We start from the raw sequence: 19,336 nt of genomic DNA, 5'->3' as shown, positions 1-19,336 counted from the left end.
TCCTTCCGGATTGCTGCCCAGACCATGCACATATTCATACCTTTCATACCCTGTGCCATGACACCTCTTCACCATATCTGGCATTTTGACCTTTTGGCCTCATACAACATGGCCATAATGCTTTGTTCATTATTGATGCTGGAGTTAAGAGCTGAACCTTTGCCTGTAAAGTTTCTAAGACTATTCCTTTAATCCTGGGTTGAATCATCAAACCCCTTTACTTCATAAGTCTATGGTTTATCTGCAAAATCATACCAAAGCAAGTGGTATTTAGCCTAAATCAGCCTCCCTGGACTGAGAAAACACCTAAGTATGCTCATGGTGAGAACAGCTGAGTTTTGCTTCTGGTCAGCCTTTCTCTGGAGGTGCTCTTCAAGTGAGTACTTCCCCATACCATTCAAAGCCTTGCTTATTCCTGTAAATGGTTTCAGTTCTCCTTGAAAAATAATGTCATCAGACACTCACACTTTTTCACCGCAACAGTGGAAATCAACAGGCTGAACTTTCCTCTCAATGAAAAATAATTTCCCCCTCTGTCCCCTAAATAAATACCGTTTAGCTTGCTTTTTGTAAAACTGCAGTGGTAAAGGAATTTGGCTTTCAGTTTACATTGGTTTTGGTTCATTCCAGCCCTGGAGGTGGGTGTGCTGATAATGGGAGCAGAGGAGCAGAGGAGACCTCTGCAATCATAGGCTTCTCTCTATCATGCAAATGGAGCATGTTCCTCATCGCCAGTGTCAGTGAAGGGTAGGAGGAAGCAGTTCATAGTTTCTTTAGTAGATTACTGAGTGCATGAAGTGAGATTAGTGTAAATTGAGATTGAGGGCTGAACTGAGGTTAGTGTAAATCCTCACATTCCTGCCTACGTGGAATGCGATCCTAGCTGCTTCTTCCCTGGGGATTTGAAGGGAAGAAAAGAATGTGTGACTACTTCAGAGAAAGAAATGAGCAGCAGCTGAGAAATATGTCAGAACTGGGCCAAGGCTGCATTAATCTGTTGCAGACATGACAAAAGGCTTTATCTTTCTACAAGCATTAAAGAGCACAGCAGGATAGGGGACATGTAGTTTCACAGAACTGCTGCATCAGGAGCTGTTACCACAGTTTCAATGACTGCTTTAAAGGCAAAGTCCATTTCGTGGAAGAAGCCTATTGTTTCGCACATATCATATATCCAAGGGTAGGACACCAATATATATTTAATTCATTTACTGTGCCATAATATATTTAATTCTTTCAACTTTCCATACATCTGCATGTGAATTTCTTCAAAGGCTATATCTTGGACGTGGATCTTTGGTGTTGGTAAAGAACAAATACAGTTTCTGTTGTGAATTTTGCTAAATTTTCAGTAAGCTGAATCTGGAATTTGAATTTGAATCTTAACTCAGCTTTTAAAGCAGTCCAAGTCATAATAAATTTGAAGTATATGCAAAAAATAAAGGCCTATTATTTAAGTGGAAAGATGCAGTACTGCAGTGTACTAAGAAGTAATTATGTCAGTACGACTGACATAATTACTGTTTTGTCCATGACAGAACAATAGTGGAAACAGTCTGACAACTCTGCCATGTTAATATATCCAAGATTAGCTGTGTTGGTTTGCATTGCACTGTTTGCAGGATAGGCTACTACTTCATGCAAGCAAACAAAATCTGGATTTTAATATCATTAAGTCATCCTAATAAAATTCTGTGTTTTCATCCTGATCCCACAGTACTTTTAAGTCCAAATTTTTGAACAGCATAGTGAGAGGAGTGCCATTGTCCTGATCTGAGATAGTCTCTCGGGACACAACATTATTCAGTTTTGTGCAGCTTAGCTCCTTTGTTGCTGTTAACATTTCTGTTTCTTGAGTCTCTGGGAGCTGCAGTGTATTTGCAGAATGTGAGAATGAATATGGCAACATCCACCGCTCTGTGTTCTTCTCTCCAGGGAAGTCGTTACCAGTACGGACTGAGAAAAGGAGGGTTGCTGATAGAGATGACAGTGATTCGTCCTCTGGAACATAGTCTGTGTCAACTTTCACTGAAGACAATAACAGTGGCAGTTCTGCTGTCTGTTGTCTATAGCACCCTCCTTGTTCCAGCAAAGACAGTGACAGCTGGGATGCATGCACTTTACTTTCCATCCCATCAGTCTGCAGCAGCAGTTGCTGTGTTTGCCCAGGGCTCCCCTGTAAGAGAACTGACTCTCTTTTGTCACTGCTGTTCCACAGTGCCAAGTCTGGCCTCTGTTCTTTGTAATTCCAGTGGCTGCAGCTCTTGCCCAGCATCTGAGTTATGAGCTTTCCACCAACAGAAGTATCTGGAGAAACTTCCTTTAGCATTTTGTTTGGTTGCAAATTCTTCTTCTCAACATAGTCTGTGCCTTCAACACACACCCCATAGGTTAGGGGCAGAATTTTGCTGGACGTGGCAGTAGGAACACGTTGCTCAGCTATCTGAGGAGCGTAACCAGTAGGAGCTGTGCTTCCCAAGCAGGGTGGCTGAGTGGGCAGCTGGAGCGTCGGTACATCCATCTGTTGCTGATAGGCAGTTTCTGGTGGACGGAAAGACCATGGTGGCTCCAGTGCTCTGTCCAAATGTTGGCTGATCTGTGGTAACTGCACTTCAGGGATGAGAAGTGAAGGTTTGGATAAATTAATGGGCTTTATAATATGCTCCACTGTCAGTGTGAGAGGCTGGAATGATGAAATTCCTCTGAAGTCCTGTTGAAGTAGATAGATAGAGAAACATGAGTTATTAACAAGAAGCTGTGACTTTGAAGGTTTACTTTAGGTTCTTTAATTATTTTTTTTTGAGAAACGTTAGTAAAAGCCAGTAACAATGAACAGGGATATGCTCTGTTGACAAAAGAACTCGTTGTTTTGTTTTTTTTTTTCCTGGGGAATGACCCTTCAGAGGAATACAGACATCTCTCGTTATGCATCAGAATATGCAATCCTAAAATATGAGGAAGAAAAAATCCTGCTTTAATATTTGCAAAATTTGGCCTAAGCCCTGGAGCATGGAAATAAATTGCCCTTAAGTTCATTTAGCAAGCAGAACCAGTGCTTGCTACAGGAGATAAAGGATAGGTAAGAAGTCCCAGGATTTCAAGAAGAACTAGTGATTTAGGGTGCCTCAGGTTTTAGCCACCTAAGCTGATACCTCCTTTAAAGGGGCCCGGTTCTGTGCACCCACCTTTAAACTACCAGTAGTCTGCAGCAGTTGCCTAGATTGCTCATCTGGTCATTCATTCTCCTCAATTAGCAACGCTATTTAAATGCATGCACATAATACTGAGCATTTTAAAGATTTGCTGCAATGGCTTAAGAACACTTACCAAAGACATAGGCTGTGCGCTGTGTTGCTTGACGTATTTATAGATCACATAGCTAATTGCAGCAAACACCAGTCCGGCACAGAATGCGAGTGCCACGAAACAGTAGAGAAGCCATGTGTTGTCTGGTTAGTGGGGAAGAGAACAAGTGGAAAATGTAACTTCAGAGAGTTGGATTAGAAAAACTGCATGAGATTAGCTAAATGATGTTATCGATCTAGTTTCATAGGAGTAGGATTTTTAAATTAGGAAAGTCAGTGCAGTGTTGCTTCAAGATCTTTAGCAAGGCTATGTTATTTTATATTATTTTATTTATCTTTTGTGTATCCAATATCCCACTCCAATAGCTGAAGCTTTAAATTAGCAGAGTTAACAGCCTCACCTGCTAGTGTTTTAACCCAAAATACTTGAGATTTGCTGCTTCTCTGGGGGAGATATATATATACTGTTCCATTATATTCAGTGTCTGGGTCCAAGTTGGAAACTTCAAATTCTTTGTTGTGCTCATTCTTTGTCCACTATTTAAAATAAAAGCAAATTCTGTATTTTAGAAAGGTTAAATGCATACATTTTCCTCAAGTCGGCATAAAATTTTATTTACTAATGAGGTGTTATAAGACTAGAATCATAGAATCATAGAATGGTTTGGGTTGGAAGGGACCTCGAAGATCACTGAGTTCCACCCCCCTGCCCTGGGCAGGGACACCCCCCACCAGCCCAGGTTGCTCCAAGCCCCGTCCAACCTGGCCTTGAACACCTCCAGGGATGGAGCTTCCACAACTTCTCTGGGCAACCTGGGCCAGTGTCTCACCACCCTCAAAGTGAAAAATAATTCTGTATAAATGGAATTCTAAATATATAATTTGCTTTCTACTGTTACTGTATTTAATTTTTGCATTTCAATTCCTTAAGACTTGTAATAATCAAATTGTTGCATTTTTAGTCACCAGTGGTTTTGCTTTTTGCTACTTATACAGTATGCTGGGAAACTGCAGTTTCCTTTCCAGAATTTTAGAGGAATTCTTAAAGTTCCTCTTGTCTACTGAGAGTCAAAGATTCTTAAGACTTTCCCTTGTACATCAGAAATCTCATAATGGATAAACTCTAAGGTCCTTCTCCATCTTATGCAAAATGTGATTTACAGAAGTCAGTGGGCCAGTGGCCTGAAGTTGTTCTTTACCTTTTGCTGTGTCCTTTGGTTGAATATTGTTAAGTGATAATCAACAGCACCAAATTTGCTATAAATGTCCTCTACGGTTAGCTGGCGGTCATCATCACCTCTCAGTGGAGTATAGGGGGGCTGTATAAGAAACTTTATGGACCGTACATAAGGAATATACTCCACTTTTGGTGCTCCAATAATAGCTAGAAAAGATAGATCAGGCAGTGTCAGCTGTTAAGATTAAAGCTGATACATTATCAGATCATCTTATGTACATCTTATACACACAGCCCAGACTCACTGTAAATTATTACTTCTGTTTATATACAAAAAGGTATTTGAGCTGTATTTCACCAAGCATAGGAAAAATCAGGGAACTGGAGATACTGTCTTCCCTCAGAGTTCTGCCACCCTTAGCCAGTGTTTGTCCCTAGAACTTCTCACCCTGAGATTTTTCTTAGGATCATATTTTCACTGCTTCCATGGTGCTTCCCCATCCTGCACAGGGACATCCTCCTTCATGCATGTGCGATGAGTGTGAAATCCCACCCCAGGGCATTCAGGTAACTGCTACCTAAATTCCTATTCCCATCCTATATCAGATTTTGTCTTAAGAGTACGTCACCTCTTTTGTATCTACACTTATCTTCAGTGAAAGGCATATGCTACACCCAACATTTAAACAGAGGTTTAACCCAATCTATAACAATGTATTTAAAAGCAGCGTTCAGTATTCCTCCAAGGCCACGGTGCTTGAAAACATCAAACTGAAAAGAATGGCTCTGGGGGATAGGGTCACCTCACCGCAGGTGCTAATGCCCATGCTACAATGAAAAGTGAACATTTAATGATCAAATCAACCTATGGCTCTTTCATAGCTTGTTTTGTGCAAAGATCTGAAGGCTTTTTGTAATCATTGGCTGCTAATGCCACCTCAAATTATTCTTGACAAATATGCAGTGGGAAAATTTTACTCACAGAGCCAATAAGGCTCCCAAAGCCTATGTAGTATGTCTGTGGTAGAGCTCACTTAGGGGTTGGGAACATTAAGTATCCATTGATCTGGCTGCTTATCCTGATTTTCAGGGGTTCACACGCCATAGCTTCTGTGACTGTATTACTGGCTGTCCTCAGGTTGCCCATTGTGTCTCTTACTAGTTTCCTGCTACCTCTCATCAGCCTTAATAGCAGTTCTTCCTTCAAGGACATTTGGCTTTTCGTTTTCTCCCCGAATCCCACTTTGGTGTTGGACCTCAGTAAGGGCCCTGCCCATTTGCTCATTTGCCTCCTTGCCCAATACTAAGCCTTCTTCAGGCCTTCCCCCCCTTCCTGTCAAGCACAGAGTCTTGCAAGACTGAAATTAGAGGAAATGCTGTCCTAAACATCAGCAAGATTTGGAATGAATCCCTAGCAACTAGGATTTAATAGATTTCAGCAGCAGTACGTACTCTCTTTCCTGGGTTCAAATCTCTCTGAGAGCACCCAGTTGGAGGAGCAGTAGTTCTGGCCAGTGGCCCTCACCCTGGCGTAGTAATTCTCCGTGAAGTTTTCTGTTTCATGCGTGAGATTGCAGAAAGTCTGTGTGATACTCTGGCACTCAGGCTTGTTAAGCCAGGATTTTTCTCCATACCTTAGGACAAAAAAAGCTTTTAGTCTGTTTGGTAGAACAGGTGCAATACAACCCTCCTCCAGAATGATCCAAACAAGCTGTTTTGCCAACCCTTAGTAGTTTTAAAATGAATTGGTGCAATTAGCAAGTGGTGAGGAATGGAATAGCAGAGCAACTTCCCCTGGCCTACAGCCCGTAATCTGTTCCCGTTGATGGTTTCTGCATGGATTTTGCCTTGAGGAAGCACAGCTTATTTTAAGGCACACAGAGGAGTGTCCTGGGAGTCAGTGTCTCCGGGGTTCTTTGCCCAGCTCTGACACTGGATGATTGCATGCAAGTTTGCTGCAGAGTTTGCAGACTTACCCAACATCAACAAAGCTATTGTGTAGCACTGATCTGATTCTCTTAGCTCTAATGACTGTCCCAGAAGACAATTGCTATTACCTGTATTTACAGGTGAGGAAACTACAGTATAGAGAGGAGGAAGTTGGTGAAGGCAAGAGTAGCTCAGTAATGGAGTAAAGCTGGCAACCCAAGATGTAAAAGTATTTACTTAACTGTGCACCATCTACCAGTTTAAATAATGCTGTCCTTTATTGAGTTGTTGTCTAAGCAGAACCATTTCCGTAACCGTAAAACAAGCAGCAGAAACAGCAAAATCTACTTTTCCTTCTTGGCCTTTCTTTCTCTGACATCAGTGGCCCTAAGAACAACAGAACTCCAAAAAGAGGTAAACTTCACATACTGTTTATATTGGACATCAAATACAGTGCCAGGGGGAATATCTGCTTCAGTTTCCCATGTCAGGATGTTCTCAAAGTTTGTAGAAGAAAATGCTGCACGTTTCAGACATAATGACCTCTCTGTAGTCACAATGCCTAGGGGAGCAAAGAAACTAGTATTAAAATACATATTCTGGCAGCTTAGCGCTCAGATAAGTATGGATCCGATGCTGCTCAGCCTCTTAGTGAGCAGAAATATCAGGTGTGCCAATTCCAGTTTGCTAGAGATGAGCTGCAAAACAGGAGCTTGAACAGAACAGCAATTCAAACCCCGCACACATCACGTATAAGTGATTGTTGACTCACCCCAAAGAAGTAAGTGAGGAATTTTTACAGAAAGACTTAAAAAACTCAGACTCACAAAGACAATCTTTGAGTTCCTTATTAAGTTTCTTTTAAAGCAGTTAAATGGCTGGAAAACGAAGAACAACAACCTGTTTTCAAGGCTAGATTCACGTCTATGAATGTCTCTGCTTTCTGCCCAGACTCAGGGAAGTAATATGGTGAGATCAGTGTCACATCATTGAAGATGTGACTGTCATTAACTTCTCAGGCTCCATATTTTATTGAATGGAGACTGCCTGTACAGAGTGACATGCAAAGACCTCATGCCTGGACTCTGATCTGGGTGTGCCAGTGTGAAGGCAAACAGCTCACTCAGCTCTGTGCTTTCTGAGCCCTTCCCCACGGAGGATGGCTTCTGGCTCTCATAAGCAGAAACGAAAAACATGCCCCTGGTCTGAGCTGCCTCTGTAGAGCAGAATACCACCGTGGCCCACCTGCAGCAAGCTGGCTATGAGCAGGCATTGCAGAAGAGTGTCCTAGAGACTTGGCGCTCTCCTGCCATGAGAACACAGTGCAAAATGTTCTCAAGGCTGATTCACAGGACCTTCTACTTGGAGAGTAACCTTCAGAATTGATAAGCTCTGTACACTCGAGTTACAGACACATCCTCAAAGACACATAATTGGTACATTGCTCAACTCTTGGTTTGCAGTATTGATAATCACCTTGAACTTGCATGGGCTTCAGCCTGCACTTGCTGAAAATGAACAGTCCCATTATGGTGCTTGTAAATGGACACTCAACATCAATGAGCCCCCCCCGAAAAAAATGGTGTGATAAGCAAGTAAAAGTTTTACAGATGGGAAAGCTGAGGACCAGAATGGGGGAGACTTGGACAAGATCACAATGAGCAGTTGTGGTAGAGCAGGGACTAAACCACTCCAGTTCCTGGATCCTCACTCCAAGCATTCCCTCCAGCTGCCTCCATGGAGGAGACCCGAGTGTCGGCAGTTAAAACTAGCCTGCTGTATAGGAGGAGAATTAGGCATAAAGACATAGATGCAGTTCCCAATTTTGCTGTGTATGGTGTTTTGGCAGGGAAGCAATGCAGAAATGGATTGCAGTCTAGTCCAAATTTTGTCCTGACCTCATCTGCAGTTCAACACTTCCCTCGGCTCACGCAAAGCTCAGTGCAATCTTCCTGGCGAGGCAGAAAGGCACCAGTCACTATAAGGTGGGTTGGTTTCCCTGTCTGGCCACCGTGAAAACTGAGTCACCAGTAGTCTGATCGTATCAGAAGTAGGAAATCTCTGTCTTCCCACATTTATCCATACTAAAACACAGGTATGCAAAGTAGTGTAACACAAGCACAGTCAAGCGCAGGAAGGGAAAACCAGGATATTTCGCAGTGTGAAAGTCCCTCTGTTTTAGAAGTTTCTCAAGGCGCCTTTCCTACAGTATAAGATCACAGACACAAGAGCAGATGAATGATAAAATCGCTTGCTGAAAAGCTGGCATTTGAAAACAGCAAGTTTATCTTTATCCTTCATTCACCCAGGAGTGAGTTTGCCACATCTGGAGTAGGATTAAATAGCTTTTAGGGATACATTATTTGTTTGTACCTCCTTTAAAATCAGGACTGTTCTTGTATTCATTTGTGTCTCGGCTGAAGACACGGGGGGGACTGATCCAGAGCCCCCTGAAGTCAATGAATATCCTTTACTCCTGTAGGATTTGGGTTGTAACACATCAGTGGCAAACACATTGAAGTGAAGGAATCTTTTCTTCTCCCTACTAATCCTTAAAGCACTGAGCGCACCAACAGTACTTTGAAAATATTAAAGGGAGAGAGCAACACAGAAGAGAGCTTTTGAACAACCTCAGAGAACAGCTCATTCTTTAGGTCTTTTTTCAGTAAAAATGATTGATACTACAGGATCAAACAGAAACAACCACGATCAGTGATAGGAAAGGAGAAGTCAGGACTTACCGACCACTGAAAATACAGCCAAGACGATCAGAAATTGCTTCATGAATAACTATGCAAGCTGGGCTAGGAGAGTACGCAGTCGTTGATCCTGTGTGCAGGTGAATCACCTTTTACAAGAGCTAAATTCTTGTTTGTGAGGCCAGGTTGGATTTGTTGCTCAGTAACAGGTTGCAGAGCTACTATCCCGCCTGCATTCGGATCTGAGATCACCAGCTAAAGATGTGTGCGCATGTGTAAGGGAGAACGTAAGAGTGACAACAGGAGCACCTCTCCCCTTCTGAGTGCGTACACCTAACTGTACAAAGGTGCACAAGCCAGAGGCTTAGAAAATCCCCAGCTTTTGAAAGAGCGCCAAATACCATTTTGCTGATAAAGAGCTTCCTGCCTGAAAGCCCTCACTGAGGTTTCTCAGTTTTGGGGCTTGCTTTTCTGGTCAGGTAACTTTGACTTGCTACAACTCTAGAAATTAAAACTTAGTGCTGTGCACCTAGTTGGTTTTATAACTCCTGCAGGCAAGACACCTATTTCCTTAAGAAATACCTTTGAATATTTTCTTAAAATGAAAGTCAGCCAGATCACTAGTTTTTAAGCTCTTCTCTTGTTCATACTGGCCTTGGGTGGGAGCCAGATGACCAGCATGTAGCCCTGCTGCACACCGGGCAGAGCACGAGCTCCTCAAGTCTGCTGTGACTCTGCGCTACCCCGTGGCTGCAGAGGTCCTCTCATTTGACCTAGAAAGGAGATATTTTTTCCATAGGAGGAGCATGTGCTGTCCCATGGCTTTTGTCAGAGGCCACCGTACACATACAGTTTATTTTTGTGGCTGCTTATAATATAAGGCTCTGTTTTGAGTATCATGAATACCATATGGTAAGAACGGGGAGTCTATATGAACTCTAAACAAAAAAGAGATATAGTTCCTTTTCCATAGCATTCTTAGTTTTTTAGGGTGTTGTTTAGTTATGATTTCAGGCTTTTCTCAGCAGAGGGAGAGACATTTCCTTCTTTGGTCGAAAGTGAAAACTGACTGCCTGTCTCCAGGAGCTGTGGATTTAGAACCGCCAGATGTGTATATTATCTGAAGAACTGGTAGAGCTGCATGCTGCTTATTTTACCCAAGATGTCTGAAGCAGAGAAAGCTTCACACATACAAGGTACTTTTGAGGCTTAGGAAAGTCCCTTAGCCACTACTTTTGAATTTTTATACTCTAGCTATTCCTTTGACACAGGCTGGATAACCTCCCTGGTTTATTTCTCTGGTTTACTTTATCTCGTGGTCATAACTGTTCACTAAATGGGGAGGTCCTGTCCTCAGTCCTCAGTTTTGCGTAGTACTAAATGGACCATTGCATAAAGCTGAGGTTCCACCAAAGCAAGACTAACTGGACTGTCCTTCTGAGCACTGAGAACTGTTCAAATTGTGACTGTTCCAGCCCTAGTAAAGCTTTAGCGGAAATATCTGCCCTAAACCACCTAGGATAACTGTACATTAGACAAATTCCTTATGAGCAGTGCTTTTATATTGTCTAAAGCGTATTTAAAGCTCCTAAATGCCAGATTTTTTTCTTATTACTACGAATGAGTCCCATATGCAACGTCACACCTGCAGCCAATTTAATGAAACTACAAACCATGTGTGCTTCTGAAGCTGAAAGCACGCTACGTCTTTGTTGGCAACATGGACAGAGGGACTGAGTGCACCCTTAGCAAGTTTGCCAATGATACCAATCTGAGTGGTGCTGTTGACATGCTGGAGGGGAGGGATCCCATCCAGAGGGACCTTGACAGGCTTGAGAGGTGGGCCTGAGCAAACCTCATGAAGTTCAACAAGGCCAGGTGCAAGGTCCTGCCCGGGGGTCGGGGCCATCCCAAGCACAAATACAGGTTGGGCGGAGAATGGTCTGCGAGCAGCCCTGAGGAGGACTTGGGGATGTTGGTTTATGAGAAGCTTAACATGAGCCAGCAATGTGTGCTCGCAGCCCAGAAAGCCAACCATATCCTGGGTTGCATCAAAAGAAGCGTGGCCAGTAGGTCAAGGGAGGTGATTCTGCCCCTCTACTCTGCGCTGGCGAGACCCCCCTGCAGTGCTGCCTCCAGCTCTGGGGCCCCCAACATAAGAATGACATGGACCTGTTGGAATGAGTCCAGAGGAGGGCCACGAAGATGATCAGTGGGCTGGAGCACCTCTCCTATGAAGATGGGCTGAGAGAGTTGGGGTTGTTCAGCCTGGAGAAGAGAAGGCTCCAGGGAGACCTCAGAGCCTCTTCCAGTCCCTAAAGGGGCTCCACGAGAGCTGAGGAGGGACTCTTGATCAGGGAGGGGAGCCATAGGATGAGGGGGAATGGTTTTAAACTGGAAGAGGGGAGATTCAGATTAGATATTAGGAAGAAATTCTTGCCTGTGTGGGTGGTGAGCCCCTGGCCCAGGTTGCCCCGAGAAGCTGTGGCTGCCCCATCCCTGGAGGTGTTCAAGGCCAGGTTTGAGCAACCTGGGCTGGTGGGAGGTGTCCCTGCCCATGGCAGGGGCGTAGGAACTAGATGATCTTTAAGGTCCCTTCTAACCCAAACCATTCTATGATTCCATGATTGTACTTTCACTGTTCTATCCTTGTGGCCAAACATGTGATAGAAATTACTACCCCTTCTGCTTACCTCTTGATCTCATGGATTTTCTGTTCCTGAAGTTGTTTCTGTTCCCTGCCCTGCTTCAATATTAACAGTGCTGTATACTTCAGACCATGCCACTGATGCATAGCTGTCATTTTGTCTTTCTCATCTCCCTTGGACATGTGCAGATGTCTCAGATGTTTATTAAACAAGACACACCTATCCACTAGTATGGCCTACATCTAATTAGGTACAACGCTTTGTAAGGGTGTTTCCTGAATAGCTTGCTAAAGTATTTCCTTTTTTTTTCCTTCCCTCATGTCACTGCCTCATGCTTCTGCTGTGTGATGACCCATGATAGGCCAGAGGTGGGGGAAATTGTAGTGCACCTGAGACTTTAGTTTTGAGACTATAACTTAAAACTTTGTTTCTGCCCTTATTTCTAGAGAGACATTACCTTTTGAATAGTCCAGGAAACACCTCTCTGAATCTTTAGGTACCTGAGTATCTCCAAAAGTCTGGTTTCAAGCTTAAAATTAAAAATTGTCTTTCCAACTGCTAAACTGTAGAGCCTGAGCCTATGTCAGAAGGTAGTTCCTAAGGACGAAAACAGACTGAGAGGTTTCTAACACAGATTTTCCATGGAACTCTGCTTATAATGTGGCACAGCTGGGCAAGAGGAGAAAAATCTTGCGTGCCAGAGATTTGTGAAGATGGTAGATTTAGGCCAAAAAAACAAGGTGCTTGTCTCCTCTGAGCTGCTGCAGGGCTCACGCTGCAGAGCCCCACTGTGTGAGGACTGCTTGAAGCCTAGTGACTGCTGATCCAGGGATGTGGGAGATTTGATTCCAGCTCTTGGACTTAGCCTGAAGATAGTGGGGTTTTTTTGTTTGACTGCATCATACCTCTTCCAATGAGAGGGGAGAGCTGCTTTTCTCATTACACAGCCACAACTGTTAAGGAAGGTGTGAGATGGGGACCAATTGCTGTGGAAGAGGGAACGCTGTGCTCTGGCTGTCTCTGACCCTTTTGCAGTGGAAAGCAGGTTTCAAAACCCTGGTGAAAGAAAACATGGAGGAGCGGGATGCTGCCTCCACAAGTACAGCTCACCTGGCCTGAAGCCTTTCCCCCAGCTTCCATCCTGAGAAAACCTGGACAAGACAAAGAACTGATCCCAGGCCCTGTTTGCAGAGCTGTGACATGTCAAAATAGTTTTATAGATGTTACACAATTTCAGAGCTTCCTGTAACTCAAAGCCTGGGGGATTTTCCTGGATTGCACAAGAAAATGGGTGGTGATTATATTTGGATGAGCTATATCTTTCTAAATGAACTGGAGGGATTACAATGCAGGATGTATCTAAGGACACTTTGTGGAGGATAGGTAAGAAAAAAAGGGAAAATTCTAGTTGATTAATCTTTTCTCCCACCTCCCTTTTTTACTTTTATTACATCTTGCTTTCCTCTTTCAAAGCAGTTCCCAACCCCTCCTATCAACCCCTACCTCTTTCCAATATTATTCTCCTGATTCTCTGAAGATGTCACCTTTAATACTCTCCATCAACACCCTTCTCTCATCTGAGACAACTCTCTCTGAACGCAGAGAACAGCTTTTGTGTGTCTCCCTCTTTCTTTTAACGCTTTGCTTTTCTGCATGTCCCTTTACTGGAATATAATGGGAGAGTATGTTTCTTTGAGATGTGAAGAGCACAAATTAAAAATACACTGAAAAGGTCAGTATTGCTCAGACAAGGGAGGCCTTGTCTCTCCTGTGCCTTTTGCTGGTGGACTTCTGATTTGATTGTTTGCTCAGAGAGATGGTCACAGTCTTGGTTTTTTAGTGACCCAGAGTGACCTGGCTGGGAAGTCTCATAGGATTCCACTCAAATCAAAGCATTAGGAAGCCCATGATGGGGTCCTGTTTTAAAATGTGATGTTTTTCCAGATGAGCTGAAGTCACCCTTAGTAGTTCTGGGAAACACAAACACACGCACGCATGGAGTTATATATCAAAATATTATTGCCTCTGCATACAGCAGTTCTCAGACATTCTGCACAGGAGGGGGAATTTCAGCTTCAATAAGTATATTTGTATATAAAAAATAATAAATAGACATGCTTCACATTCATCACTTTGACTTCAATTCAGTCAGCTGAAAAACAGAAGGTGATCTCTGTACGTTGGGGTGGACATCTTTTCGTCCCACAAAAAGCAAAGTTTGTGAAATGTCTCAGTAAGGTACTTCCAGTCAAGCAGGAGTGCAGTTTTGCAGTTACAGAGAAGCAAATGTAACATTAGCCGTTCATTGGGGCTCAAAATCAGCATGCAAAATCAACACGCTCCATGTTCAGAACCCAGCTGATGGTTTCACACAGGTCTGGGTTGCTGTCTCAGAGGTGGTTTTGCCTTTCATAATTCACGTGTAGAAGTTACTTTGCTCTGAATTCTCAAGTGAACACAAGGCGCTGCATGTTTGCTGTGTGATACCTGCAGGAGGTATCACTGCATGCCTGCCCCCTGGCTGGCTCATACCAGAGCCTTAACACCTTATCACAGCTGTACTTGTACAGAGGGATGGTGAACATACATAGGTTACTTAGCAGTAAAAATACACCTTTTGTGTCCCCCATTAACAGGCCAGACATCAGTAGAAAAAACTCCATCTAGGTGAATAAATACAAAAAGCACCACTATGAGTTATTCGTCCTTGTTTTTGTTTAGGTATCCTTGCCTGGATATCTGGAGCTTTCTAGTATTTTCGAGGCACACCACAGAACTGCTAGGGCACTCTAGCTCCTTCCCATGTAATGTGTGTGTGCGTAGCCTTTGAATTTAAACTTTTGATCATATTTTTCCTCCATATTTGAAGTCTCAAATGTGTCACTTAGCACCATAGATGTAGGAGGTGTCCCTTCTGTAAAATTATCGCTGTCACAGTCACTTGCAATACCTTCATCTTCTGCCACCTGTAATGTCTGAAAGGAAACGAGCAGCTTGGTGCTGGGATCCTCACTGAGCTGTGATATCTCACCGATCTGGACATGCAGATCAATTATTGATGTCTGGGAAAACTTGGTGAAAAGATGACCTTTCTTATGCAGGTAGTGCTCATCGGCTGGAAGTTTGGCACAAGTGCCCTCCGTCACTGTGTGGAGAGGAGTCATTTCCAGGCATTCATCCCTGTCTGTATCATGCTCTCCGTGTTCACTGGGGCCTGGGAATCTCACGTCAGTGAGGGATATTCTTCCAAAAGAGGAACTGTGAGAAAGGGATGCTTTATTTCCTGAGGTGTCCACCTCGTTCTTTCTCGTTGGAAAGAATGAGAAACCCAAGGTACTTAGGTCTGGCACAGATTCACTATCCACAGAGAGACCTCCAGATCCGGAGTCCAAGCTAGTTTCCCCCTGAGCTGTTCTAGATGGTTGACAGTTGAGATTTCTCTTTGGAAACTGAGGCATTTCAGTGTATGGGATGAAAGTACTGCCGTCTTCCTCCTCTTCATCCTCCTCCTCTTCTGATGATGATGATGATGAGAGGAAAGAATCCATCAATGGTAGGTTGTTTCTTGCTAAAGTTTTGTTTGTCTTCCTTTGTGACATTGGCTTCTCTGTGCAGAGCAGATAGTCCCTGAAGAATTCCTTTTCACTGGGCTCACAGTGAAAGGCTTGTCCAGTGGCTTTTACAGGAGATAAATCCTACCAGGGAAGAGAAACAAGACACACAGATCAGTGAGGTAGTGATGCTTTTTGAAGAAAAGTTTGGATATAGGACATGCCAGAATGTGAGTTTACTTATAATGGGACTTATGAATGCAAAACTGAGAAGCACAGAACTCCCCCACTCCTCCCCAGTTACCCTCTGAATATCAGCAAGACTGAGTCAGGAGAGGACCCCAGCATTTGGGCCATACCAAAGCATGAGGCATCTTTTTTCGCTTAGCATCTTGTTTCAGCAAGCAGATGATGAAGGCACTTGTCAGAAAGATGGGGAGGACAAACACAGGGATCGTAGCAGAAAATGGGAACTTCCATTCCACTGCTGAAAAAGAAAAAGACAAAAATAATCTCCTGCTGGTGGTATATTTTATAGTAGTAATTGGCTTTTATATCCAGCTTTTCTTTCAGAAATCTCAGAAAATGTTAGGCTTGAGATCCTTATTTTACAAATGCAGAGAACAGGTAACAGACTTGCCTGAGAACAGACTCTCAGCCAGATTCACAGCCACAAATGAGTGTTGATACCAGACAGTGCCTTACTTGGAGCAGGTAAAAAATGAGGCTTTATTCACATATTTTTCAGGATAAATTTGAATATTTCCAAAATTTCATTGTGAGCATAACTCAAGTACAATATTTCAGGATTTTCAGAAAGTATTTCAGGGTTTGATTTTTTAATGAAAGTGTTTCTACAGAAAGCAGCAACCTTTCAATAGAAAATCCAACCAGTCTATTTAACAGGAAGCCCTTTTTTTTCCTTGAAAAGCTAATTTTGGTGTAAATCTTTGACTTGCCCTAATCCCGTTTGATGTCTCTCCACATCCTTTTCTCAGCAGGGCCATACCTTTGTGGTTTAATAGCACACACAGTGGTTGGGAGAACTTGCTGTACTTGAAGTAAATGCTTTGGAAGGAAGATCTGGCGCTTAAACAGTAGTTGCCTCTAAATGCAGTGGTGTTGATTGTCACTGTATTCTTCCTAAAGTTACGTTCGTATTGCTTCTGTTTAGAAACAAAAAGAACAGAGGGTTGGAAAGATGATTCTTTCATTATTTGAGTGGTGTTTCTCTACCTTTTTGACCCATGTTCCTCTTCATCATGTTGTGTGGCTCCAGGGGTTGGAAGGTGCATGGAAAGGCACGTCCTGTCTTGCTTGCTGTTTGTAGCAAGCACCTCTCCTGGAGCTTATGGATTCTCGGGTGGGATTTTCAGCTGGTGCTGTGGTCTGTTCTGCCCATAGTGTGCTGTTAGCAGTACCTGAACTAGTTATTGTAAACCTCAGGTATTGTCCTACTATGCTGACTGTAGCGTAGCCTCCCCATCACATCTTACTGATAAAACCAGGGAACTACCAATAAAATAAGGATGCACACACACACATCTACTTTTTTTTTCTCTGGCTTTGGCTTAACTCTGGTTTGGTAATTTCATTTTCTCCAGGCCCTGGATCCAGTCCCTCCCTGCCCAGAAATTTGGAGCTATTTCAGTTCAAGCTGCGCATTGTTTCTCCAATGCATCAGGTTTTTTTGAAGTACCATTTTTACTGACCTTGTCTTCAGATCCAGCTTCCCAAAGGTTCAAGTCATACATCCAAGATAAACTCTCCACACAGGTAGCCAAAGGGAAGGAGGCCTTCACATGGATTAAGTTCTCCGTGACATTCACGTTTAGCACTGGGGGAGCCAGTTCCACTGTAATTGAGTGACCAGACATAAGAGTAGGGCTTGCTTGTGTCTTAGCTTCACAGAAGTAATGCTTTTCTGTGACTAATTTACACTTTTTATCTTGTGATAGACATGAAGGAAGGAGGAAGGAAAAGGAATACCTCTTTTTTGTCTAACATACCTCCACTGGTATGTAGGAAGCTTGAAGCTGGTTTGTTCACCTAGATGAACAAATTCTGACACTTGCTACAAAATACATTTTCAAATGATCATGGATCATTGTTGTTTGTGCTCACTCAAATATCTGTCATTCATAGAGCTGCTTGTTACTGTCTCTCTTTCTGTGGTGTGCGGTCTACTCATTTGCTCATGCCAACCCTGTTGTTGTGATGTTCTTTCATCCGGGCTGTAACTTAATAGACACTCACCATCCAAATGGTATTCCTTGAATTGTGATTCTACCCATGGCGACTGAAATCCCCCAGAAACAGCTTTTACTCGAGCCCAGACTTTAACAAAGACGTTTGGAAGCACACAAGTCAGATTGCAAGAGGTTCTGTGAATATTTTTGCAATGAGGAACCTTTATCCATTTGTCCATGCGTTCCTGGCTAAAAGAAGAAACAAGCATACCGTAATATTAAACATGCCGGTTTGTTATAATTTATAGAGTAAGAGCAGGAAGTATTTTAGAGGATGGGTACCGAATCTTGCTCAGAGTATGGAGCACTTTCCAGGTGGATAAGGATTGATTTTGGTGAAAGGATGAAGCCAGGTCACTGATCATAATGACATTGATGAATATACATGCACAGGTGTTTGCCCTGTGCCATACTTTGTCAGACATCCTTTGTAAGCACTTACCTTTTGTACCTCACAGTGTATGTCACATCTGGTGGAGAGCCTTCTCCTGGAGTCCATGTCAAAATCATGTCAAAATCCTTTGACAGTAGTGTAACATTTTGAGGAGAGGGAAGTTGAACATGACCTGATTGAAAGGGAAAATTATATGAATGATTTAAAATATCTTTGGGCATAGGAAATATCACCTGGTTTTGACCAAGGTGTTTTCAAAATTTGGGGCAGAGCAGCTCGGTTCATTTAAGACTGGAAATTAACTATGGAAGCAGGTATGTCTGAGATGTAGTTAGAATCGTAGAATCATAGAATTGTTGAGCTTGGAAGGGACCTTTAAGATCATCAAGTCCAACCATTAATCTAACCTGATAAAACCACTTCTAAACTATGTCCCCAAGTACCATGTCTAGTTATGCTTTCCTCATCTCTTATAAAACATCTTCCAACTCAACAGCTTTTAGAATTAGGAGGTACATTTGTGTTAACCATCCTGTTCTATAATTTTGAGTGGCTTCCCCCCATGGTCTCACTGGATTTCACTGTGACCTGGTTTACACCACCACAAACCCCAACCTGACTTCATTGCGCTCCCACCTCCTAGTGCCTGGGCAGACAGACACATCTGGTTCACACCGCCCATTCAATCCCAATTCTTCAAAGGCAGATCCTCCCATGAACGCAGCAAGATGCGGCACACAGGCTTGCCACTTGTACTTTTCCTGGTACTTACTGTTTCTAGTAGACCAATATGTACATCACTAGCCTTTAACAAGACACATTCTATAGAAGGATTTTAAATTGCCATTTCTGCACAGTGGAATATTTCACTTTATGTAAGTAATTCCTGTTCAAACTGCTTAAAATTTACCAACATATGTCTTTCCTCCTGCAAGCAAAGCCACATAGCATAGCAAAAGGAAAAGTAGCAAAGACAGCTGTACTGTACCTCCAGTCTGCTGCAGAAAGCACAGTGCCATCAGGACTCTTACTCTCCAGGTAGACATGCCGAAGCAGAACTTTTCCACCTGGAATGTATTTCTGTTCTTGCTACCTTTTCATCATGTTGTTTTCTTGTATTGAGTTGTATGAATTACAGAGGAGCATACAATTAATGAACCGTGCACATGCGCACAGTCTCGCTTCCTGGTTCGGCCCAAATACAGCTCTGCACATTGAACTGGGAAGGGAGTGTATGTGAGAGTGCTTTTGATGAAAGAAAAATGTTGTAAAGATTGCAGTACTACGCCCTCCAGTGTAACCTAACTGATCTCTGTCACAGGTTACGTGCAAAAGCAACACAGGAGAACAGTGCGAGCCTCATCTTGTGAGGCACCTCATTAAA

At 43.0% G+C, this 19,336-nt stretch overlaps 2 protein-coding genes across 2 annotated transcripts; both read right to left on the bottom strand.

The window, feature by feature from the left end:
• Positions 1-1,681: 1,681 nt before the first annotated feature.
• On the bottom strand, positions 1,682-9,358 carry IL22RA1 (interleukin 22 receptor, alpha 1). The gene is made up of 7 exons (XM_009882240.1): positions 9,153-9,358; positions 6,841-6,973; positions 5,935-6,116; positions 4,505-4,689; positions 3,707-3,842; positions 3,328-3,449; positions 1,682-2,710 (listed from the first exon to the last, which is right to left on the bottom strand). The coding sequence occupies exons 1-7, from the start codon at positions 9,193-9,195 to the stop codon at positions 1,682-1,684; spliced, it is 1,830 nt and encodes a 609-aa protein (XP_009880542.1). The 5' UTR covers positions 9,196-9,358.
• A 5,189-nt stretch (positions 9,359-14,547) lies between these two features.
• IFNLR1 (interferon, lambda receptor 1) lies at positions 14,548-18,998 on the bottom strand. The gene is made up of 7 exons (XM_009882209.1): positions 18,941-18,998; positions 18,001-18,124; positions 17,566-17,747; positions 17,022-17,164; positions 16,319-16,475; positions 15,669-15,793; positions 14,548-15,453 (listed from the first exon to the last, which is right to left on the bottom strand). The coding sequence occupies exons 1-7, from the start codon at positions 18,996-18,998 to the stop codon at positions 14,548-14,550; spliced, it is 1,695 nt and encodes a 564-aa protein (XP_009880511.1).
• Between the last annotated feature and the right edge of the window lie 338 nt (positions 18,999-19,336).

The sequence above is a fragment of the Charadrius vociferus genome, unplaced genomic scaffold, assembly GCF_000708025.1.
Source record: "Charadrius vociferus isolate BGI_N301 unplaced genomic scaffold, ASM70802v2 scaffold613, whole genome shotgun sequence".
NCBI classification, from domain to species: domain Eukaryota; kingdom Metazoa; phylum Chordata; class Aves; order Charadriiformes; family Charadriidae; genus Charadrius; species Charadrius vociferus.
Note: the sequence above shows the minus strand (reverse complement) of the source record. Positions and strands in the feature narration are given on the sequence as shown.

Coding starts and splice junctions, on each gene's coding strand:
- IL22RA1 (XM_009882240.1), bottom strand. CDS start 9,195: ATGAAGCAATTTCTGATCGTCTTGGCTGTATTTTCAGTGGTCG. Junction 4,690..5,934: donor ATTTGAACCCAGGAAAGAGA/GTACGTACTGCT, acceptor TATCTTTTCTAG/CTATTATTGGAGCACCAAAA. Junction 2,711..3,327: donor GCGCACAGCCTATGTCTTTG/GTAAGTGTTCTT, acceptor CTACTTCAACAG/GACTTCAGAGGAATTTCATC.
- IFNLR1 (XM_009882209.1), bottom strand. CDS start 18,998: ATGTCTACCTGGAGAGTAAGAGTCCTGATGGCACTGTGCTTTCTGCAG. Junction 17,165..17,565: donor CAAGGAATACCATTTGGATG/GTGAGTGTCTAT, acceptor ACTCAATTACAG/TGGAACTGGCTCCCCCAGTG. Junction 16,476..17,021: donor AAGCTGGATCTGAAGACAAG/GTCAGTAAAAAT, acceptor GTTTCTAAACAG/AAGCAATACGAACGTAACTT.